The sequence below is a fragment of the Athene cunicularia genome, assembly GCF_003259725.1.
Source record: "Athene cunicularia isolate RWA chromosome 3 unlocalized genomic scaffold, athCun1 chr3_part1, whole genome shotgun sequence".
NCBI classification, from domain to species: Eukaryota; Metazoa; Chordata; class Aves; order Strigiformes; family Strigidae; genus Athene; species Athene cunicularia.
In genome coordinates this window covers 46301945-46321004 of record NW_020799097.1, presented here as the reverse complement: position 1 = coordinate 46321004, position 19060 = coordinate 46301945, and the positions used below count along the sequence as shown (strand labels likewise).

The 19060-nt window shown below is 33.3% G+C and overlaps 1 protein-coding gene across 5 annotated transcripts in view; it reads right to left on the bottom strand.

Moving 5' to 3' along the window:
- Nucleotides 1-19060, bottom strand: part of GRIK2 (glutamate ionotropic receptor kainate type subunit 2) — a 442240-nt gene that overhangs the window by 14005 nt on the left and 409175 nt on the right. For 4 of the 5 annotated variants that reach the window (XM_026844286.1, XM_026844288.1, XM_026844287.1 and 1 more), the window contains one exon: nucleotides 1116-1366. In XM_026844286.1, the coding sequence (XP_026700087.1) occupies nucleotides 1116-1366 (251 nt within the window). Of the gene's footprint in view, nucleotides 1-801; nucleotides 916-1115; nucleotides 1367-19060 lie in introns of those variants that run through there. The other variant, XM_026844289.1, reaches the window with a different exon arrangement.

Genomic DNA, 19060 nt, shown 5'->3' with positions numbered 1-19060 from the left:
CTGCCTTTGTGTGTATTAGAAAAAACTTCTCAACAGTATAACAGGACACTTGCATACCAAAAAGTTGCCTCAAAAGAAGTGAAAACAAAGTGTAAATTTTCTGAGTAATAATTCAAGTTACAAAAACTCACCAGCAGCATCTGGAAAAATACCAATATATTATTATTATTATTATTATTATTATTATTATTATTATTATTATTATTATTATTATTATTATTATTATTATTTACTACTGATTTTATTAAATTGAATTTCTAAATAGAAATATAGAAATCACCATAGGTCACAAGCTCCTCAAAAGGAGAAGAAAAAAAGACCTAGTAAAATCAAATTGTTTCTCTCAATTTTTAAAATTTAGAATTTGTCATAGCAATAAAATAAAACAGTTTGAGTTTAAGGTTTAAACATGATCATATATATATATATATATATATAAAGATTATTTATTTACTATGCAAAAAAATTATCACTCCAATTAAGAATTTCACAAAATATTAGTAGTGTTGGCATAATTACAGTATTATGGTTTTATAAATTTTAAGTACAGAACAAATTAACACTAGAATTTTCAAAACTGAGTCAGTTTGAAATTACAGGACATCATATCAGTAGTAAATCCACCAAAAAAAATCATGCTGATCTAATCTTTTCCAGATGCTACCAGGACAATTTTGCAAGTATAAACTTCTGTAATGAACATTTCTATAGTAACATTGTTAGATTTTGACTTTGAGCTACAGACAGTTTCTCTTTTGAAAATACAGAATTATCTGTAGATTAATTTGTTTCCCATTACAGTTTCGGATTTCTTCTTCATCCATAATATTAACTGCAGTGAACTTCCAGGAGTAAAAAGCTGTCTTTTTTCAGGCTTGAATAAGAGGAGAAATAGTCACTTGTCCTGAAATCTGGCTACAATTAAACACATTGAAGACAAATTAAAAGCTGTAAATGTAAAACTTTGGGTACTTTGCTGTGATCCTTTGTTATACAAGTACTGTGTTATACAATAAGCAATCAGTATGCATCACCTAAATTTCACTAACAAATGCTTAAAATATCTTTTAATTAGACCATAAATATAAAATAAAATAGGAAAAGACAATATTTACCTTTTCCAACTGGGCATTTTTTTTTGATTTGTACAAAAATTCCCCCACTGCCACAAAGACAGAAAGCACCAATCCTGCTGCCAGAACAATGAAGATTCCTCCAATATTTTGAACTCCCAAAGCACTGGCCTCTTTACTTTCCTCTTCTGGGCAGCCATTGCCTCTCCACCATTTCTCTTTCATCATGTGGAGCTTGCCCTCCTCTTGCAGTTGAAGAATTGCTATAGTGATCTTGTCTCTATATGGAGAACCTAAAGAGACCACAGGGAACATATATTACATGGGGTATAATTTGAGGAAAGCTAGTTTTCTGATAAGAATAAAATGTAATATAACATCACAGGAAAAACTATATTCTCTACGACGATAACATTTATTGAAAAGCCATTTACATCTCACCATGGTCACACTAGTCACATAAATACAAACCCAAATGCAATCACACATATAAATAAATATGCACAAAACTTGATCCAGCTGGTGTTGTATGCCAGGAAAAGATGCAACAAGTCCTATCACACTTAGTCCCATGGCCTCAAAGATCTTCATGCCCAACTGTTATATCCAGGCAAATAATCTTTCAATTTCTATCAGGCTTTTAATTATGCTGCAGTAGATTTGGTCTAATATACATAAATCTACAGGCTGTTGCTTCATAGCTTGTTACCCTAAAGCTAATCCAAGATCTTATATGGAATATACATTACTATTACTTTATTAAAATAAGAAAAAAATTACACTTCAAGACCAACCCACAGAAGTCTCTATTTGATAGATTGTCAAGCACTTAAGACACCTTCCAAGCACACACTTACTTATTAACACTACCATGTAGCAATGTATTCAGAAAGATAAGGTTATGTGTGTTTGGATAACAGGGATGTAAATTTTCATATTTTAATGGATTTCTTTCTCATAATTCAGTATCTTTAAATGACATTATAATTTTGTAGCTTTTGAACCTTTCAGTATTTCAAGGCGTAGTTCAAAGAGTAGTGTCATATCTTCGTATGTCATCTGCTCTCTTTGTCTTTATATAGTGGATAAGGACTTTTCAATGAGTACTTTAAAATCTACATTAATTAATGAATAATGCCTATGCAGAAAGATTTTCTTTTCTGAATGTTAGAAAGTAAAACACATCAGTTTGAAGTGCTTTCTATGTTAAGATTTGTGTAATGTTTAAGGAGAGGACAAAGTTGTAATTTTTCTTCTCCTCCTTCAAAAACAGGAACAAAAGACTCTTCATTAAAGTTGTTAAGAAATCCCGGGGGAAAAAAAAAAAAAAAAAAAAAAAAGAGTAGATGAAAAGGCATGGCATCCTCTCTTTCATGTGGTATGAATGCAATTCTAAAAAAAAAGCCCTTTGCTTTTTCTTTCTGTCATAATAGTGCTACTTACTAGCTATAATTTTTACAGTGTTTCCTTTGGCTGAGTAATAAAATGTATTTTCATTAACTTGATACCTTTTTAAAAAAAAATCTTCAGCATCCTTTAGATAGATGCCACCCATTTGACTATTTCATGTACTGTGATCAAGTGTGAAGAAGCTGAAGGAATTCATGGACAGGATATTTTACACTCTTTACACTCTTGGAAAACATATTTTCTCTTCCAATTTCTTTAAATTTATTCTTTATTTCTTCAATTTCTTCTTACATATCTAGAGTTTATCATGAGAACAAAGCTAATAGCAAAGGGCTGCTGTGCCAGAATGGAAGTAAAACACACTGGGCTTTTCCTTTATTCCAGAACAAAAGGTGGGAACAGCTAACCTCAACGTATTTAAGTTGCAAGAACTTACGCTTTTATCATCTCTGCTTAGAAAAGAATGATATTCTGTACTAGAACCTAAACTATGTTTACATAGAACTATATATGAAGGAGAAAGAGAGAAAAACATCTTGTTTCTAGTCTCTTGTGCATGAAGGGGCCTAAATAACACTGTTACAGACCATCCTGATTATGCTGAAACTCTGCAAAGCCTTATACTTGACACATATCTTCAGTCAGATGGAAGAAGGAAAGTGATTAGTCCACAAGAGCCTGGGGAAGTATAAGTGCGTCCTATAATCTTTTGGGATATTTTCAGTGTTACACTGCCTATAAATATTTAACAACAACTTAAATAACATTACATTCTAAGAAATAATCTTGGATCCAGTTTAAGCCATCTTCTGATCTGACAGGCTGCTTTCTAATTAAACTGTTTTGCATTTCATTTCCACACTTTCTGTTGGTTTAAATATAGGCAGTACCAACTATTCTTCATGTATATATACATATATATTCTAGGGACCAGATCTGTACACATACAGTTCTAGTCCATGTGAAGCATTTTTAAAATGAGTTAACTGAGGAACTCATAGACAGAAAAAAAATAAAGCATGAACTAATCCTATCGACAGTTATCTAAACATGAGGATCGCATTAGAAGCATGTGTTTAATAGTGATTCAGTTCAACTGTATTTCTATAGCTGTAAGTGATTTGCAAAATTTTGCACAAATAGTTGTGGAGTGCACAGATTACAGGGCATTTGGTGTTTCTGCTGCCATATTTGTGTTTGTTATAATCTTATTTTAAAAGTGGTAATCTCACAAGTAAGGATCATTGTGGGATGTCCAGCCTTGCATACTGCTGCTGTTAAATTAACCATTTAAAATTTTATACAGATGAAAAAGCTAGCATTCAGTGCTGTAGTTCTATTCTATTTCTGAATGACTTACAATGTTCTAAATTCATTTATTCACATTTTGCAACAAATAACGAGTACACCTAATAATCTGATATTTGAAAAAATTATGTTTACACTGATTCAGATAGTTATTAAGAGAACAACAACAACAACAAAAAAGCATAGCAATGATATTATAGCCTAAGATTTTATTTGCTTTTAGATTTTTTTTTCTGATACAAGCTGCATTGCAAGTCCCAGTAATGTAAAATCCACCCAAAAGCATCTGCAGTGGCTGAAATTATCACGGTCTCATCTGTGCATGACAAAGTTAGTATACAAAAAGAAGACAAAATAAATAAAGGGTATGGACAAGGCAACCAGATTACACTGTGGATGTTAAAACTGTTTTCCTTGCAGAAATAAAAAAATTCAGCAAGTAAATCTAAAAAATTTTTTTTACATTTACTAGTAATTTTCCCTATCACCCCTATAATAGGGCAGTAAGATTAATCAAGTCCTTCCATGAGGTGTTGCAAGAAGACCAGTATTTCATTTAAGAGAATTTACTGTTCAGGAAAAAAAATTAAATTAAACCAGAAACTTTAAGATTCAGAGACAATCTATATGAATGCATGAACAAAATAAATACATTATGAACCAGAGCAATTCAATAAAGCAGAAAAAAAACAAAACAAAACAAAACAAAAAACACACAAAAACCCCATCAAAAACAAAAAACCAAACCAAGAGAGAATTAAAATCTGCTGTGTGAAGAAAAGTGAACTTCACATCTCAACTTTCAATAAAAAGACAAACAGTTGAAAAAAATCTTACCAGCCTGTGCATGGGGGCAAAACTGGGAGGAGACAGACACAGTGATATTTAAAACTCCATCCCAAAATCAGGGAAATAGATGAGTATATAATCTTTCATTGAGTGCAGAGAAAGGGAGAAGTCCAGTGCAGAAATACCTGACTTTTTCTTCCCTCTCTTTTCCTCATTCCTACTGCTTTCATTTCTCTACCAGCTGATGAGCTATTCCCATGACAAACTGGAATGGGAGGGCCTACAGAACATAATCTATACATTATTTGTTTGATCCCACTTTAGTTTTAAGGCCTTCTGTTACAGATTACAGAGGTCTTAGTGCCTTCCTGTGATCAACAAACACAATAAGGGATGCAATAATTTCTATTTGCAATTACCTGCTTATGAAAATTTAAAATGAAAATGTGCATAAAATTCTATTCTGTGAAGCATCTGTACAAAACTAAGATAACAAAGTCTCATATAGATAGGTTTTCTGCCCTGAAGTCTCAGTATATAAAGATATATGCACATAATGATATGCTTAATCATAAATTATGAACACATAAGCTTTTTATATTGAGACTTCACTGCATACAGATTAGTATATTGAAATCCTGCTGATCTGGCTCATCTTGAAAATGCTTCCTACTAGATTATAATTTAATAAAATCTCCTGCTTGGTTACTCTTAGTCTGTTTTACTTATTCCATTAAATACAAAAGGAGCTGGAGCATATTGGGACCCATAGAACTGATTTGACCCTAACCCAATAGAAAGGAATAGCAGCATTCCACTAACTCCTTCATTAAGAAAATATTGAACCAGGAACTTTTTTGTTTCATCATTCCAGGTGCATTTTACCAAAAAATATCACTATGAATTGCCTGGTATTTTAAAAGCTGATGCCCATGGGACACTGTTACATGTTACTTTTGATTTGCTAGACAGAAAAATCCATTCTGAAAATTCCTACACCACTGATAGCGTCTTTTGTTCCTGGTACGTTTTTCTTTTGTTATTAAAAACCTCAAGACTATTCTACTTGTCTTGCAACAATATTTCATACTCTGTGTACTTGGCCTAAGCAAAAGAGAAAGAGAGTTAGGAATACACCATCATATTCAGAACCTAGGTACAAAATTTAGATCATCAAATACTTCTAGTACTGAAGTATTTATTGGAAGGAGAAAGACAAATATAACAGGAAAAATATTCCTCTACTATCTAAGTGTTGAAATTGCATGTGAATACTTTACATTGAAAAAAGCAAACAATTCACATTCTAGTTTTAGCAGTCAAAAGGAAGAAGCACCAAATTCAGCATGGGGGTGTTTGGGTGAAGGGTTTTTTGTTGTTTTGAGGTTTTTTTTTTCTTTCATCATGAACCCTTTCCCATTGTGTTTATACCAGATTGATCCTAAAACTAGATTGGGTACACATACATCAGATACAGTCATGGTCTCACTCCAGTGTAGGCATATCTGAAATTTCCATAAGAATGCTGGCTAACACCATTTATACTGCTGGGGACAGGTGAAATCATTTAAGTCTTAGCATATCAACATTTCTGAATAAGTACAGAAGCCCCATCAAGAATCACAGACTAAATGTTCTGTCATCAGTCTGATTGCATGATTAGTTAAATCATATTAGAAAGTTAGGTTTCTTATATTGTTTTAATATCGCTGTCCACTAGTTACGATAATGAAGCTTTCCTTATGGTTTTACAAGACAAAAACTAGTCCAGGTCTTTGGAACGGACACTTCTTGTTAGGGGACAACTGGTGATACAGTATGTGGACTCAGTTTCTCTTAAGTGTCATGCACACTGGAGTCCTAGGCATGACAGAAACAGGATGGAAGGGATTTCATTCACACATAATTGTGAAGTAGATGTTTAGACTATGAGGAAACATGGAAAAACTAATTCCTACAGCCTCATGCTTCACAGGCCCTGAAACACCTTCCAGGAATCTGTAGCATAGTCAGCATTCAGTAATAAAGACTGACATCCACATGCCATAGAAAAGAAATAGACAGCTCAGGGGCCCTGGGTACAGGAGAAATATTTACTTTCGTTCCACAGAAATGTTTTTCTTTGTAGAGTCAGCCAGGTCTGCTTCCTAACTTTGTTAACACTCTCTAATTGGAATGGAAGTGACACAAAGAAGGGTCATTGTGGATTCAAAAGTGTACAAGCAGCATATGAAGAAAGAAGAGAGATTCTGTTGGTTCCCAGTTCCTGGGTCCACTTTCAGTCAGCTCATGTTCACATAAGAAAAGATCACTGAGGACTCTTGCCAGGTCATGAAGTAATGCCACTGCCGTACCTGGGGATTCGATGGATTAAAATTCTTTGGCAATTACAGGAAGTAACCAACATCCCACGGTGAAGAGCAAGAAATCAAAAGAAAAGGTTGCAGTTCCTGCAAACAACATGGGAGAAGATCCTCCTTTATCCCAAAATCTGGATCTCAGTTTAATTTCAGGTAAATGAGCAAGGCTAACAAATAAAAATAAATTAAAAAATTTTAAAAACCACTGATGGAAAGATGTTCTCAGTAGCAAAATTGTCACTACCGTAGAAGTGACAATTGGCTAGGTATTTTTAAGAGTATAGAACAACCCGGGATCATTACATTGCTCCAGGAGATGGATGTGGATTCTAAATACAGCTTTGATAACAGGCTTTCTCTGTGATGTTAACTGAAAGACTTTTTCCTGTTTCTTAGCTCTGTGCCTTGTAGCAAATTTGTTGTTTTATATTTATGAAACTATCAGACATTATCACATTCTCACCTCTAAAGTACATATGAATTAATATCAAATCATCCCAGACATACAGACTCCAGACATGAAAAATCAATTCCTGCTTTTCCAGAATACCCCAAACCACTGCCAAGCTATAAGGGAAATTGTGAAAACAATGAATGTTAGTGTTTTGCCATTAGTTGTTTCATCATGGATGAGGTATGAAGTGACCTTGGGAATATCTAATTACAATGCCATCCTAAATCTGGGCAATCTTCATTTCAGTTATTGTAAAAAAATTAAAAAATTAGACCTTTGGAGTTGTCAGAATTCCTACAAAATCTCACATTGCATTTATAGGTTATGATAAGAAGTTTCCATGCTACTGTTCTATTAAGTTCATATAATTCTAATCCCTCTGATAAATAAGAAAAGCTGACTCCGAGGTTTTCCATGCAGATTTCTGTTCCCCAATTTGATTTACAAGGTTAAAGTTATTACAGAGGCGAGGCAGTCAGTTCTTGATCCTTGGGAAAAGAAGACATCAGCTGTATGCATCTTATACAGTGAGAATAAGAAGCTCAGCTATTCAAAGAGTGCTTAAAAACATTGGTTTTCAGTGTTTCACTCACTGTGCTGCTTGCCTGTGAAGCAAAGCCATGGTGCTAGCCTTTTCATTTATCCTAGTCAACTTACAGAATTCTGTCCTCAGCAGTGGGGCTGGATGAGATAGTGAGAATTCAAATTTATTAAGAGCGTTTAGAATTTTAAATTTCTTTTCTATTACAAGCAAATCATTCGGGTGCAGAACATTAAGCTAGGTAGGCTCAAACCAAAAGACAATAGCTTCTATTTACCCCCTTTTGGATGCAAATTCAAGTCACGGTTCAAAGAGAAGCATCTTGAGTATGTAGTTAAAAAGTCTGAAGTACTTTCATCACAAAACTGTTGCATTTCAGTACTATGAAAGGCAGATATTTGTAATCGTACTCCAAAGATGGTCTAGTTCACCACACCTGCTAAGTTACAGCATGTCGCTTAGACTACGTTGGTCAGTTGGGTTCTGAATATCTCCAAGGATGGAGACTCCACAACATTTCTGGGCACCCTGTTGTAGTGTTTGATCACCCTTACTGTAATGAAGTGGTGGGTTTTTTGCGTGTGTTGTTTTTTTCCTCTCACATTAAAATGGAATATATTTTATTTCAGTTTGTGCCTTATACCTATTATCTAGTCGCTGGGTGCCAGTGAAAAAAGTCTGACTCTGTTCATTATTCTGTCCCATCAGCTACTCATACACATTGATCAGACACCCTCTGAGCTGCCTTCTCTTCTTCAGGCTGAACAGTCCCAGCTCTGGCAGCCTGTCCTGTGACCTTCAGACTGTGGTCAGTTTGATTTCAGTCATAAAATGTCCCTCAGAAGAACATTAAAGCCTTGTAGCTAAACTAAAGAATATTGGGTGGAGGGTGATACTCATTCAGTGAGCCTGGGTTGATGGGAAAGGAGATCCCACTTCTAATAGGCAGCGAAAAAGGAATACTTAATCAGGAAATGAATGCAAGACAGACAAAATAAATAGCTGATGCTGAAGCTTTTTCAGATCAAGAATGCCTAAAGCCATGCAAAACCCGTGTGATGGTATGCAACACGCTAGTTTGTTCCTAAATGGGGGTGACATATCAGGACAGACACATTTTACATTTGTAGACTAGTCTTTGAAAATTCAATACATACGTATGGTCCTAGGCACTATAACATCAACATTGACATTTCAATAATGTCTTTGCTTCAGTTACATCTATTCAGAAAATTCCTACTAGAAACAACCTCTCTATGGCAGAGTTTGCTCGCAACAGCTACCAGACATTAAGTGTTCTGGCAGTTCGTTATTGATATAGAGCTCAGTCTCTTAGCATGCCTCTCAGATATGCTTCAAAATGCTCATACTTCTGAGGTAACGATAAAAACAGTTCTTTCATCAAATATGCTAGCTATACATTCTTACATTTCAGCAACAATAAATTAACTGCTCAAGCAGTTGAAATCCTCAAATTAGTTTCAATACATGGTTTGACCTGCATAAAAATAAATAATTTGCACCTATTTTTTGTGCATTATGTTCAACTAATAAAGACAAATGCATTAATTTGTTTTAGTTACAGAAGAACTGAAGCTCAGCACTTTTATGCACAAATAAGTGATGAATATTACTGTTCAAATTACATGAAGGATTAGAGATTAAGTGCAGGCAAGCAGAAGAAAAAGGCCTCCTGTGTTGGTACATGGTTTTCTATTTATTCCTATAGAGACAGATCTGTTTATATGTCTCCTGTCTGAGGAATGGTAAAAAATGATCATGCTAGGTAATTAATATGTTTTGAAGGTAATAAGTAGCTTCAAGAGAACTAGGGTGTCTTAACAAGAAAACTAAATGATTGCTTAGTAATGATTTTTTTTATTTTTTTTATTTTTTTAGTGTTTTCAATTTTGAAAACTGTAAGCAGAGGACATTGTTTATATTTTCAGTACTGAAGTTCAGAGTGAAAAAATAGTACAGTGTTCATTACACATATTATTTGAAATTACCTAAGAATGTATAATATATGTACATAAACCTATATTCTAAATAGACATAGTGCTGGACGGTAAGATCGAAATTTTTCTTCAGGTGAAACAGGCAATTACAACAAGTAATAAACAAGGATAGCTCAGATATCCTCAGTGTTCCACACAATATAAACAGGAAACAGCTTCAGAGTCTAAAATCTCAACAATAATTAAAATTAAAGCCAGAGTTGAGTTTAGTACTTTACTGAGTAAATTCAGGAATATATTTTCATCAATCAAAATTTTAAGCTTCTGAACTGTTCAGTATTTTCAGACATGTAGCATTTGGTTTTAGTAATCTTACAAAGTGTATTGTTAACAATTCTAGGGATAAATTAATTTATCATTTGCCTTTTATTCCTTTCAATTTTGGAACTGCCAGCTTTTTGTAAAGTTCCACATCATTCATACCTGTGCCTTTGTCGGCTTTGCATAAATATATTTAAACATAGGTGTATAAAAAGTATAGACCTTCAGTTTACCAGTCAGTGTCAGACGCAACTGAGTTATCACAAAAGTAGAAGTAAAGCAAGATCTCACTAACTGTATCTCTGGAGCCAAGAGTGTTTTTTCTTTTTCTTGAATTTCTTTAAGTAAGGCAACATGTGATTCTGATTTTAGAAAATTGTGCAATATTGGAGAGAAATAATGGAAACATTAAAAAAAAACACATCAAACCTGCCTTGTTTCTCCTGGAAGAAAAGTGTCTACAAATACATTCTGCATTGATCACTGACTGCCAAATGTACAAATTAATTGAAAGGAATGTGTCAGTCATGCTCAGTGTCGTCATGCACAGTGTCATTGGTTTCTAGCCTTGCCTAAGGTGTAAGGAAAGTTTTCAAAACACACCTCTTCAAAACATGTCACCTTTCAGTTTGGTGGAGGTATGAAAAGAGAATTATGTTAGGACACAGAAGCAGCCTTAGCTGCAGTATGTGCTTAACTTCAGAGAGTAAGGGATCTCAATAAACTCCAAACAGTTAATTTTGAAATGATACGATGGAATTTTTTTATTGTTATTTTTTTAAGATATTTAATACAAGCTAGTGCTTTCATTTCTTGTGGTTTTCTTGCTACCATTTTTTTTTAATTATTATTCTTAGTCTAGACCTCCAGGAGAAAAGACAAAAAGAATTAAAAATTAAAGAAGCGCCAATTTGAAGGGGTTGAAAATTGTATTGCTCAAGTTCTGCAAAGTTTAAGATAGAATGAGTATGAGGCATGGAAAAAAAAGGATTTTTAAATATCAAAACTCAGTTAGACAGCTCCCTCCTGCCCTGCAACTATTCATTTCTGTTAAATTACAACAGTTTTATTTCTGCTAAGAGCAGTTGAAGCTTCTTAAAGCATCACAAAACAGGGAAGATTCTCAGGATTGTCTTCATATTTGGTCTAAGAGATGGCTGCACAGAATTCTCATTTTATTGTCCACATCCCATTTTGTTTGCTATCACTGCTTCCTTCATACTATAACAAGTGCTCATCCAACTTCATTAGCATCTACGTAGTTAAACATGAATTAAATTAATTTTATGAAAAATTATGAACAATATTCTGCCAGTTTAGGTCACTAAACCAGCTCACTAACTGTCAGGTTTTGAAAAGTGTGAAAGCCCTATGACGGTTTAAAATGACAGTGAAACTTCAGCCTTATTTTCTTATTTAGGTATGTTTTAGATTTTTGTTTTGTTTTGTTTGGAGATTTTGGTTGTTGATTATTTTTTTTAATAAGTGAACTGGCTCCAATAATCAGATCATAAATCTTTCCTACCCCTGTTCATTCTAATAGAAATAAACTAAAAATAGAGGAACAGACTGAAAAAAATTGTGTGTGTGTGTGCACCTGTGCAAAAACAGTAAAGAGCAACACATAGAATGGAAGCATCAAGCATGTTAAAGACTCATGTCAAACACTTCTTTAGGGAAAAAACCCTGTATTTTCCTGCAAATCTCTCTCTATAATGCAGTTGGAAGGGCAAGAGAGACTTCATCTTCTAACCAAGAAGACAAAATCCTTATCAGAACTGAACATTGGCAAGAATTGAAATTGGCCTGATGACATTACCTACACTAAAACATATTGGGAATGATGAAGTAAGGTGTAGGCACTCAGAGATTAAAGTAAAATATTCCAAACCAAACCTTTCAGGAGTCTTGTAATCTCCTCTAAGAATAAAAACAAAAAAAAAAAAACCAAACAAAAAAACCAAAACAAAACAAAAAAAAAAAAGAGAGAGAGAGAAAGAACAAGAAGAAAAAAGAATTAGAAGAGAGAACAAAAGAGAACGAGAACAAGCAAAGAAAAAGAAAAAATAAAAATAACTGCATAAACAATGGCATTTAAGTACTGGAATAGAATAGAATATTTCTGTTAGAAGGGACCTACAATGCTTATGTAGTGTAATGACCTGACCAATTCAAGGCTGAAAAAATGTTAAAGCATATTAATAAAGGACATTGTCCTAAAGCCTCTTAAACACTGACAGGTCTGGGGCATCGACCACCTCTCTATGAAGCTTGTTCCAGTCTTTGACTACCCTCTTCGTAAATAAATGCTTCCTAATGCCTAATCTGAACCTCCCTGGGTGCAGCTTTGAACCATTCATGCATGTCCTATCACTGAATATGAGGGAGAAGAGCTCAGCACCTCCCTCTCCATTTTCCTTCCTTAGGAAGCTGTAGAGAGCAATGAGGTCACCTTTCAGCCTCCTTTTCTCCAAACTAGACAAACCCAGTGTCTTCTGCTGCTTCTTATAGGATGTGCCTTCCAGCCCTTTCACCAGCTTTGTTGTTCTCCTCTGGATGCACTCAACGACCTTCATCTTCTTCTTAAACTGTGGGGACCAGAACTCATTATGATCATTATCTGTATCACAAACCTACTCCCTTAGAAGAACCTAAAACTGCAGGATAACCATACTATACATTCTAATTCAATCAGAGTTTAAAGAACAGTCTGCCCCCTACTTCGGTGGTGGCTTTAATGTGTGACTATAGACAACTTGTACTGTCAATTCTGAGATTCATTTTTAGGTAATTTCTGGAAAACAAAAGGTTTCCTAGTCATACTTTAATCTCTGTTAAACTGTACTTTATTTTACTATAGTTATAAGTAGCACTTAGAGCAGGAAAATATTCAATTTCTTTAATAGAAAACATTCAGGGCATTTGTATAAAATATTAATTTGTATGTAGCTCATGTTCTAAGTTTACAAACTGCTCGAGAAAAAAGTTACTTCAGACCTGTATCTGTAAAATTCAGGGTTTTGGTCTTTTAAAAGCTAGACAAAACATAGGAGGCAACATCCTACACATCTGTAGGATAATGAAGGATTATTCTTACACTTGCAAGGTGTTTACTCCAATTTTATCTACTTTTTATTTGACAGGCAAGCTCCAAAAGTAAACTAATTTTTTGATGATTACAAAAATGGCTGCAAATTTCTGTTTAGAATGACAAATGCAGTAAGGGAGGAGGCTAAATGAATTCTAAGAGGAGAGTTAAGACTCTTTTGAGATCATCTTCATAATATATTTTTCACTTTCTATTGCATATTTAGGGAATAAGAGTCATTTATTTGTTTGTATTTTTCTACATTGTTTTAACCTTTGAAATTACAACCATCTACTAAAAGCTTTTATTCTTAAGTAATTTATATTCCCCACTGTGCCTTCATTTAAAATTTTCTATATTTAAAAAGATGTAATTAAAAATGGCAAATGATGATTTTTTTTGTAAAATACCTGTATTGAGAATGCAGTCAGTTAGTTTAAAAGTTTCAGTATTATAAAATAAAAACTTTTACTGTGAATTTCTTCTAGGTCACTCCCTAGAAACAGAATAAGTCATATAAATCAGTTGAACCTATACAGTGTTATAGCGTATAACATGATAATTAAGTGTCATACATTTGCTGATTAAAGCTCTATTTGAGTCCAGCAGCCTATCACTGAGGTAGGAAGAACACTATTGTGTTGCATTTTTTAATGGCTAAGATAAATATAAATAATTAATGAAGTCATACTCCTAGAGAAGATATAAAATAGCAGATCATAAATTATTTCCTGAAACCTTTTTTTTTTTTTTTTTTCCTGCAGTGAAATCTTTAATTTAAGTGAGTGGAGTGTGAAATACTCTTTCTAGATTCTATGTCTGATTAAATTATATGAATAGTACTGTCTTCAAAACGTGTGCATTCCAAACAACACTTTAATTACAGACTACGCAGCTGCCTGAAATTCAAAAAAAAAAAAAAAAAAAAAAACCAAGCCCATTCTTGGCTCTGATTTGCCAAAGTTTTGAATGCCTAATTAAAAAAAAAAATGTTAAGATTAACTACATTGTGAAAAAATATATAAATAAATGTCTACGTACAAGTTATCTGCACATTACATTAATTCAACAAATAGATATTTTGGAAATTATAGGTGAATGGGCACAATTTTGAGAATCTTTAAGAACAATGTACTGTGAAAAATATTTTTTTTCTCTGAGAGATAAAAATATTAGTGAACAAAGACATTTTATTTGATATTGCATTAGAATTCCCAGGAAAGGGAACTTTACTAAAAATCACACCTCTGAATCAATAGAACATGAAAGCCTTGAAGTTTTGTTTCATCCTTTGAACTTAAGTGAGTATACTGGTATCTGGGGCCTGCAGCCAATGCATCTCTGCTGGAAGGCTGTTTATTTTATTCATATACATTTCTTTTTGACATGAGAGGTTGTATCACAGTAGCTGCCAGCTTTCTATTGTGAATGTAGAAATATACACTGCAGATATATTTTATGTACTTACCTGAATAAATTTTGATACCTGGATCTGGTTTACTATTGCAAGTTACTGCAGCTTAGTATAATGGGTAGTTCTCTAAAACTTAGCTTGGCAATGAAATGTTGGTAGCTTTATCCACTTGGTATGTTGACCCTAAAATACATTGTTTAATTTCATTAATATCCTGAGAATTGTAATTTTTCCCTATATAGAGTGAATTGTCTCTATATAGTTCAGGGAGTGCACATTTTTTTTCAAACAATTTTAAAGTTAACAATTAAATATTAAAGCTCTGAGCCTCAAACTCTTTCCAGCATTTTTCAGGGCATCTTGATAGTCCATCAGTATAGAAAGATCAGGGATAAAAATAGCAATATACTGTAGTACAAAAAGTCATAGTTTGATCACAGCAAGGAAAAATAAGTCATAAAACTAGTAAAAGTGAAGAACATCATGTAATAGATTCAGTTCACTATGTTTTGCAACTGAGGTATTAATATTGATAGCACAAGTTATTTTCTTGCACTGAACACGAAGAAAGGTTAAAAAAATATGTATTTCACCTTTTCCTCAAACTGATTTTTTACCTCACCATTATCAGATATTATAGGAAGATCACTGCTATACAGCTAAAGCCCCTCTTAATATAATTCTGGAACTTTCCACAGCTCAACAACCACAGAGAAACAGGAGAGCAATGACTAGCTCTAATTTCCTATATGCACCATGTCTTTCAAACACCACTTTCCATTTTGTATTTCCTAAGAGTTAGAAATATATGCAAATTTTTATGATTACTTACACCTGCTACTTTGAATTTTCAAAATGTCAAAGGCATTGCTTTACATGTATCTCCACACATACAGAGTTTGTCTGGCATATACAGAATAGTCCTGAGTTGCCACATATGTGCAGATCATCTGAAAGGTGAATGCTCAGTAGATCTGCTCATATGCAATGCGTTTGGCATATAAACTTGTCAGCCATTTATGTAATCCAGGTTCAACATAGATGTAACTGGCAACTCAATAGAAAATCTGCCCAAGCCAGATGGAAAGTAGATTGCTGTCTAATATGCTGAAGAGAAACAGGAATTTGTTAAAGAAATAAGAATCTGAAACTGTCCCAGAAAGATGAAGATTTGCTTTTTTTCCAAGAGGTGATTTCAAATATGTTTCTTCCAATTGTAGAGTAAAAAGAAAAAAAAAAAAAAAAAAAAAAAAAAAATAGAAGTAGCTTCGCAGACCATTAAGGCCTTAATATAGAGTGCATAGAAGTTAAATTTCTAACCTTTCATGTGGTTCACTTCACATTAACTATGATGTTAATAAATACTCATTATGAAAAATAGCATTTGTCCATTAATATTACTGGGTTTTACAGTATGTTGGCCATAGGAAAGTCATATTAACTGTGTTTCAGTAGGCCATGTAATGTATATACTGGATAGACTATGTTTTCTTGAAAAAAAAAAGTTACAATTTATACTAGATAAGAGGACCATAAGCATGTGGAAGTATCATAAACATTTAGGAATCCTTTGCAATAGTAAATTTGCCTCAGTTGGGATTTATTCAAGAACAAACCCAATTTTAAACACCTTTATCATGCATCATGAAGAAATGGGACATTTAAAATGACTGGAGGTGATAAGTAACACTTTAGCAGATTGTTAAAAATTGAATTTATTCTGCATACACAAAGGGTTTGTTTTCTCTCTGCCCTCCTTTCATTTGTTTGCTTTCTGTGTATTTTCTCTCTTTCTCTCTCTTTCTCCTCCTTCTTCCCTCTCTTTCTCCCTTCCTTTCTCCCTTGAATATCAGCCTTGGGTGATGAGGGATATGCCCACACAAAGTCAAATTCCAACCACTAAAATAAATATATATGTATTTCTAATAGAAAATTGTACTTGATACATACAGCATGACATATACAAACATACATTAGAAATAAACTATACAACGTACTTCTAGCTTTATGCAAGTTAACAAAAGTTTTCATATCTACCAGGTTCACTGATGAAGAACACAGGACTAGCAAAATAGTGCCTCCTAACAGGACATGCCAGAACAAAGCCAATACAAACCCTGGCATGTGGAGCTTCAAACTGAAAGAAAAAAACCCCGCAGTGTGCTCCAGAAAAGCAAGTGTTACACTCTTGATTACAAAGGTATAAATAAAGTTGCAAAGATTGAAAATAAAACAAAACAAACACGACCCCCATTACAAATAGGTTCTCCTTTATCTGCTCCAAAGTATCATTTGCTGTCAAACACCTCACCCCAGGTCGGTTCTTCCCTTCTCATTATAAAAGAAATATTTCTAGCCTAGCACAAGAGGTGTCTGTCTGAAAATGAATTCAAGTATATACAAGACTATTACCTTAAATTATAAACATGTATCATGAGAATCATTCATTCTACATAAAATTTATCAAATTGACTACCTCTGATTTATTCTTCAGTGCTGCAGGTGTCATATGTGACATATTAAACAAAGCTTACAGAAACGCAATGTATTTTATTGGTTTTAAAGGTATTAGTAATGTAAACTAATGTAAACTAGTAATGTAAAAGATTTTGCTTCTTCACTGTGTTTGGAAGGAATTGATATGTCTAAAATGACTGATCTCAGTTTTTTCTCCTCATCTTGTGCAACTTTCTCTTAATTTAAAACTTTCACATCAAGAGCAGAGAGCTTTTACTGTAGTACTCTAAGCTGGTGCTATATTTGGGTGGCTGCGTTTTCCAAGTGATTATCCTATCATAAACTACTCTGATAGCATATTTTTCTGTTAGGAAAGCTTTTAGCCCTTCTGCTTGTAACGACTTAGACTCAAGTAAATTATGTTCTTACTATTATTCTATTAGCCTTCAAAAGGAACAAGATTGGTTGCACCTACTTCCTTTGATGCTGTTGTCCAAATGTAATCATATCCATTCTACTGTACTCAACATAAGGCATGTAACAACTTTATTCTACAAATTTAATCTTTACATGCAAATATTTCTGCAACTTCAAGCCACTTTACCAGGAGATAAACCAGATTTTTTTTCAAATCTGGGGAGATGACATCTATATCTTTCAGATTCCATGCCTCTAATACAAATAGTTCTGTACTGTTCTGCTCAGAGATGTATTGCTTCCCAGATAGGCACAAGCTGTAACACATGCGTTTTGAAACCATTACACTAGTTTTCCAAGCACTTGACTCTTAGGATTATTAACTCTAAAAAAATATTACTCAAGTGCATATCTATAAACACCTTCCATAATATTAAATAATTATGAAATCTGCTTCTGTAGATTTAACAATGTTGTAAGTTCTTTTAAAGACTCTGGAATTATTTTTTCTATAGAAATTAGATTAGTTATAATGCACAAGTTTATTTTTTATTATCCACTGTTCTGTAAGATTTATTAGCTTCAATAAAGCAACACATTAAAAAAATATTCTGACAGGCATTATCGATATGGTTCTTGTAAGGTTTCCTTTCAATTGCATGTGTGAATTATGCATTATTTCAGTGAGGTTACCCAGTCTCTTTCATCTGAGACTGTGTGATTTATACACAAGATGCAAAACTTCTATAAATTATAACTGTCTGGATAGCATTTTCTAGATACTGCCCAAACACAGGATTAATTTCTTATTCTTAGCTGTTCTGGAAAAGTTCCAGATACAGTTTTATTGTACCTTCATTTCTTTTCTGAAAACCTTACTTTACACCTTATTTTAAGTTTTACTTCCCTTTGTGAAGGCCTCACCTTTTCTTTTTTCTTTTTTCTTTTTTCTTTTTTTTTCAGATAAATCACTAAGATTTAATTTTCACCATACAAAACCTAAATGGAATGTGGTTTTCATCCTCAAAATAAGAAAAGGTTTATGTATCAGAAAATACAAGATGCCAAAAAGAGAATCAACACTGAAGTATAGTCCCTTTGGCATGTATTTGTCTACAGAACATATTCAGCAATATAAGATGCCACAGTAAAACATGATGGAAAAAATGGTATATGGATTAAAACTAGATTTCTGACAACTAACTGTTCAAAGACAGAATGAATAGAATCATAATTTCTGCAGATGTCCATTTCATTGTGAATTACTAAAATATAATATAAATTAAAATTATAAGTATAATTATAAATATAATATTAAAGTTGCAGTAAAAGTCTACAACATATAGGGGAAACCTATATTGATTATATAGATACCTCTTTATCCAAGATATTCCAGTAAAGTTTAACTTTTTAACCTTCCTTACCATGTGCTTGATTTAAAGTACTGGACACAATCTTTCCCATAAAATG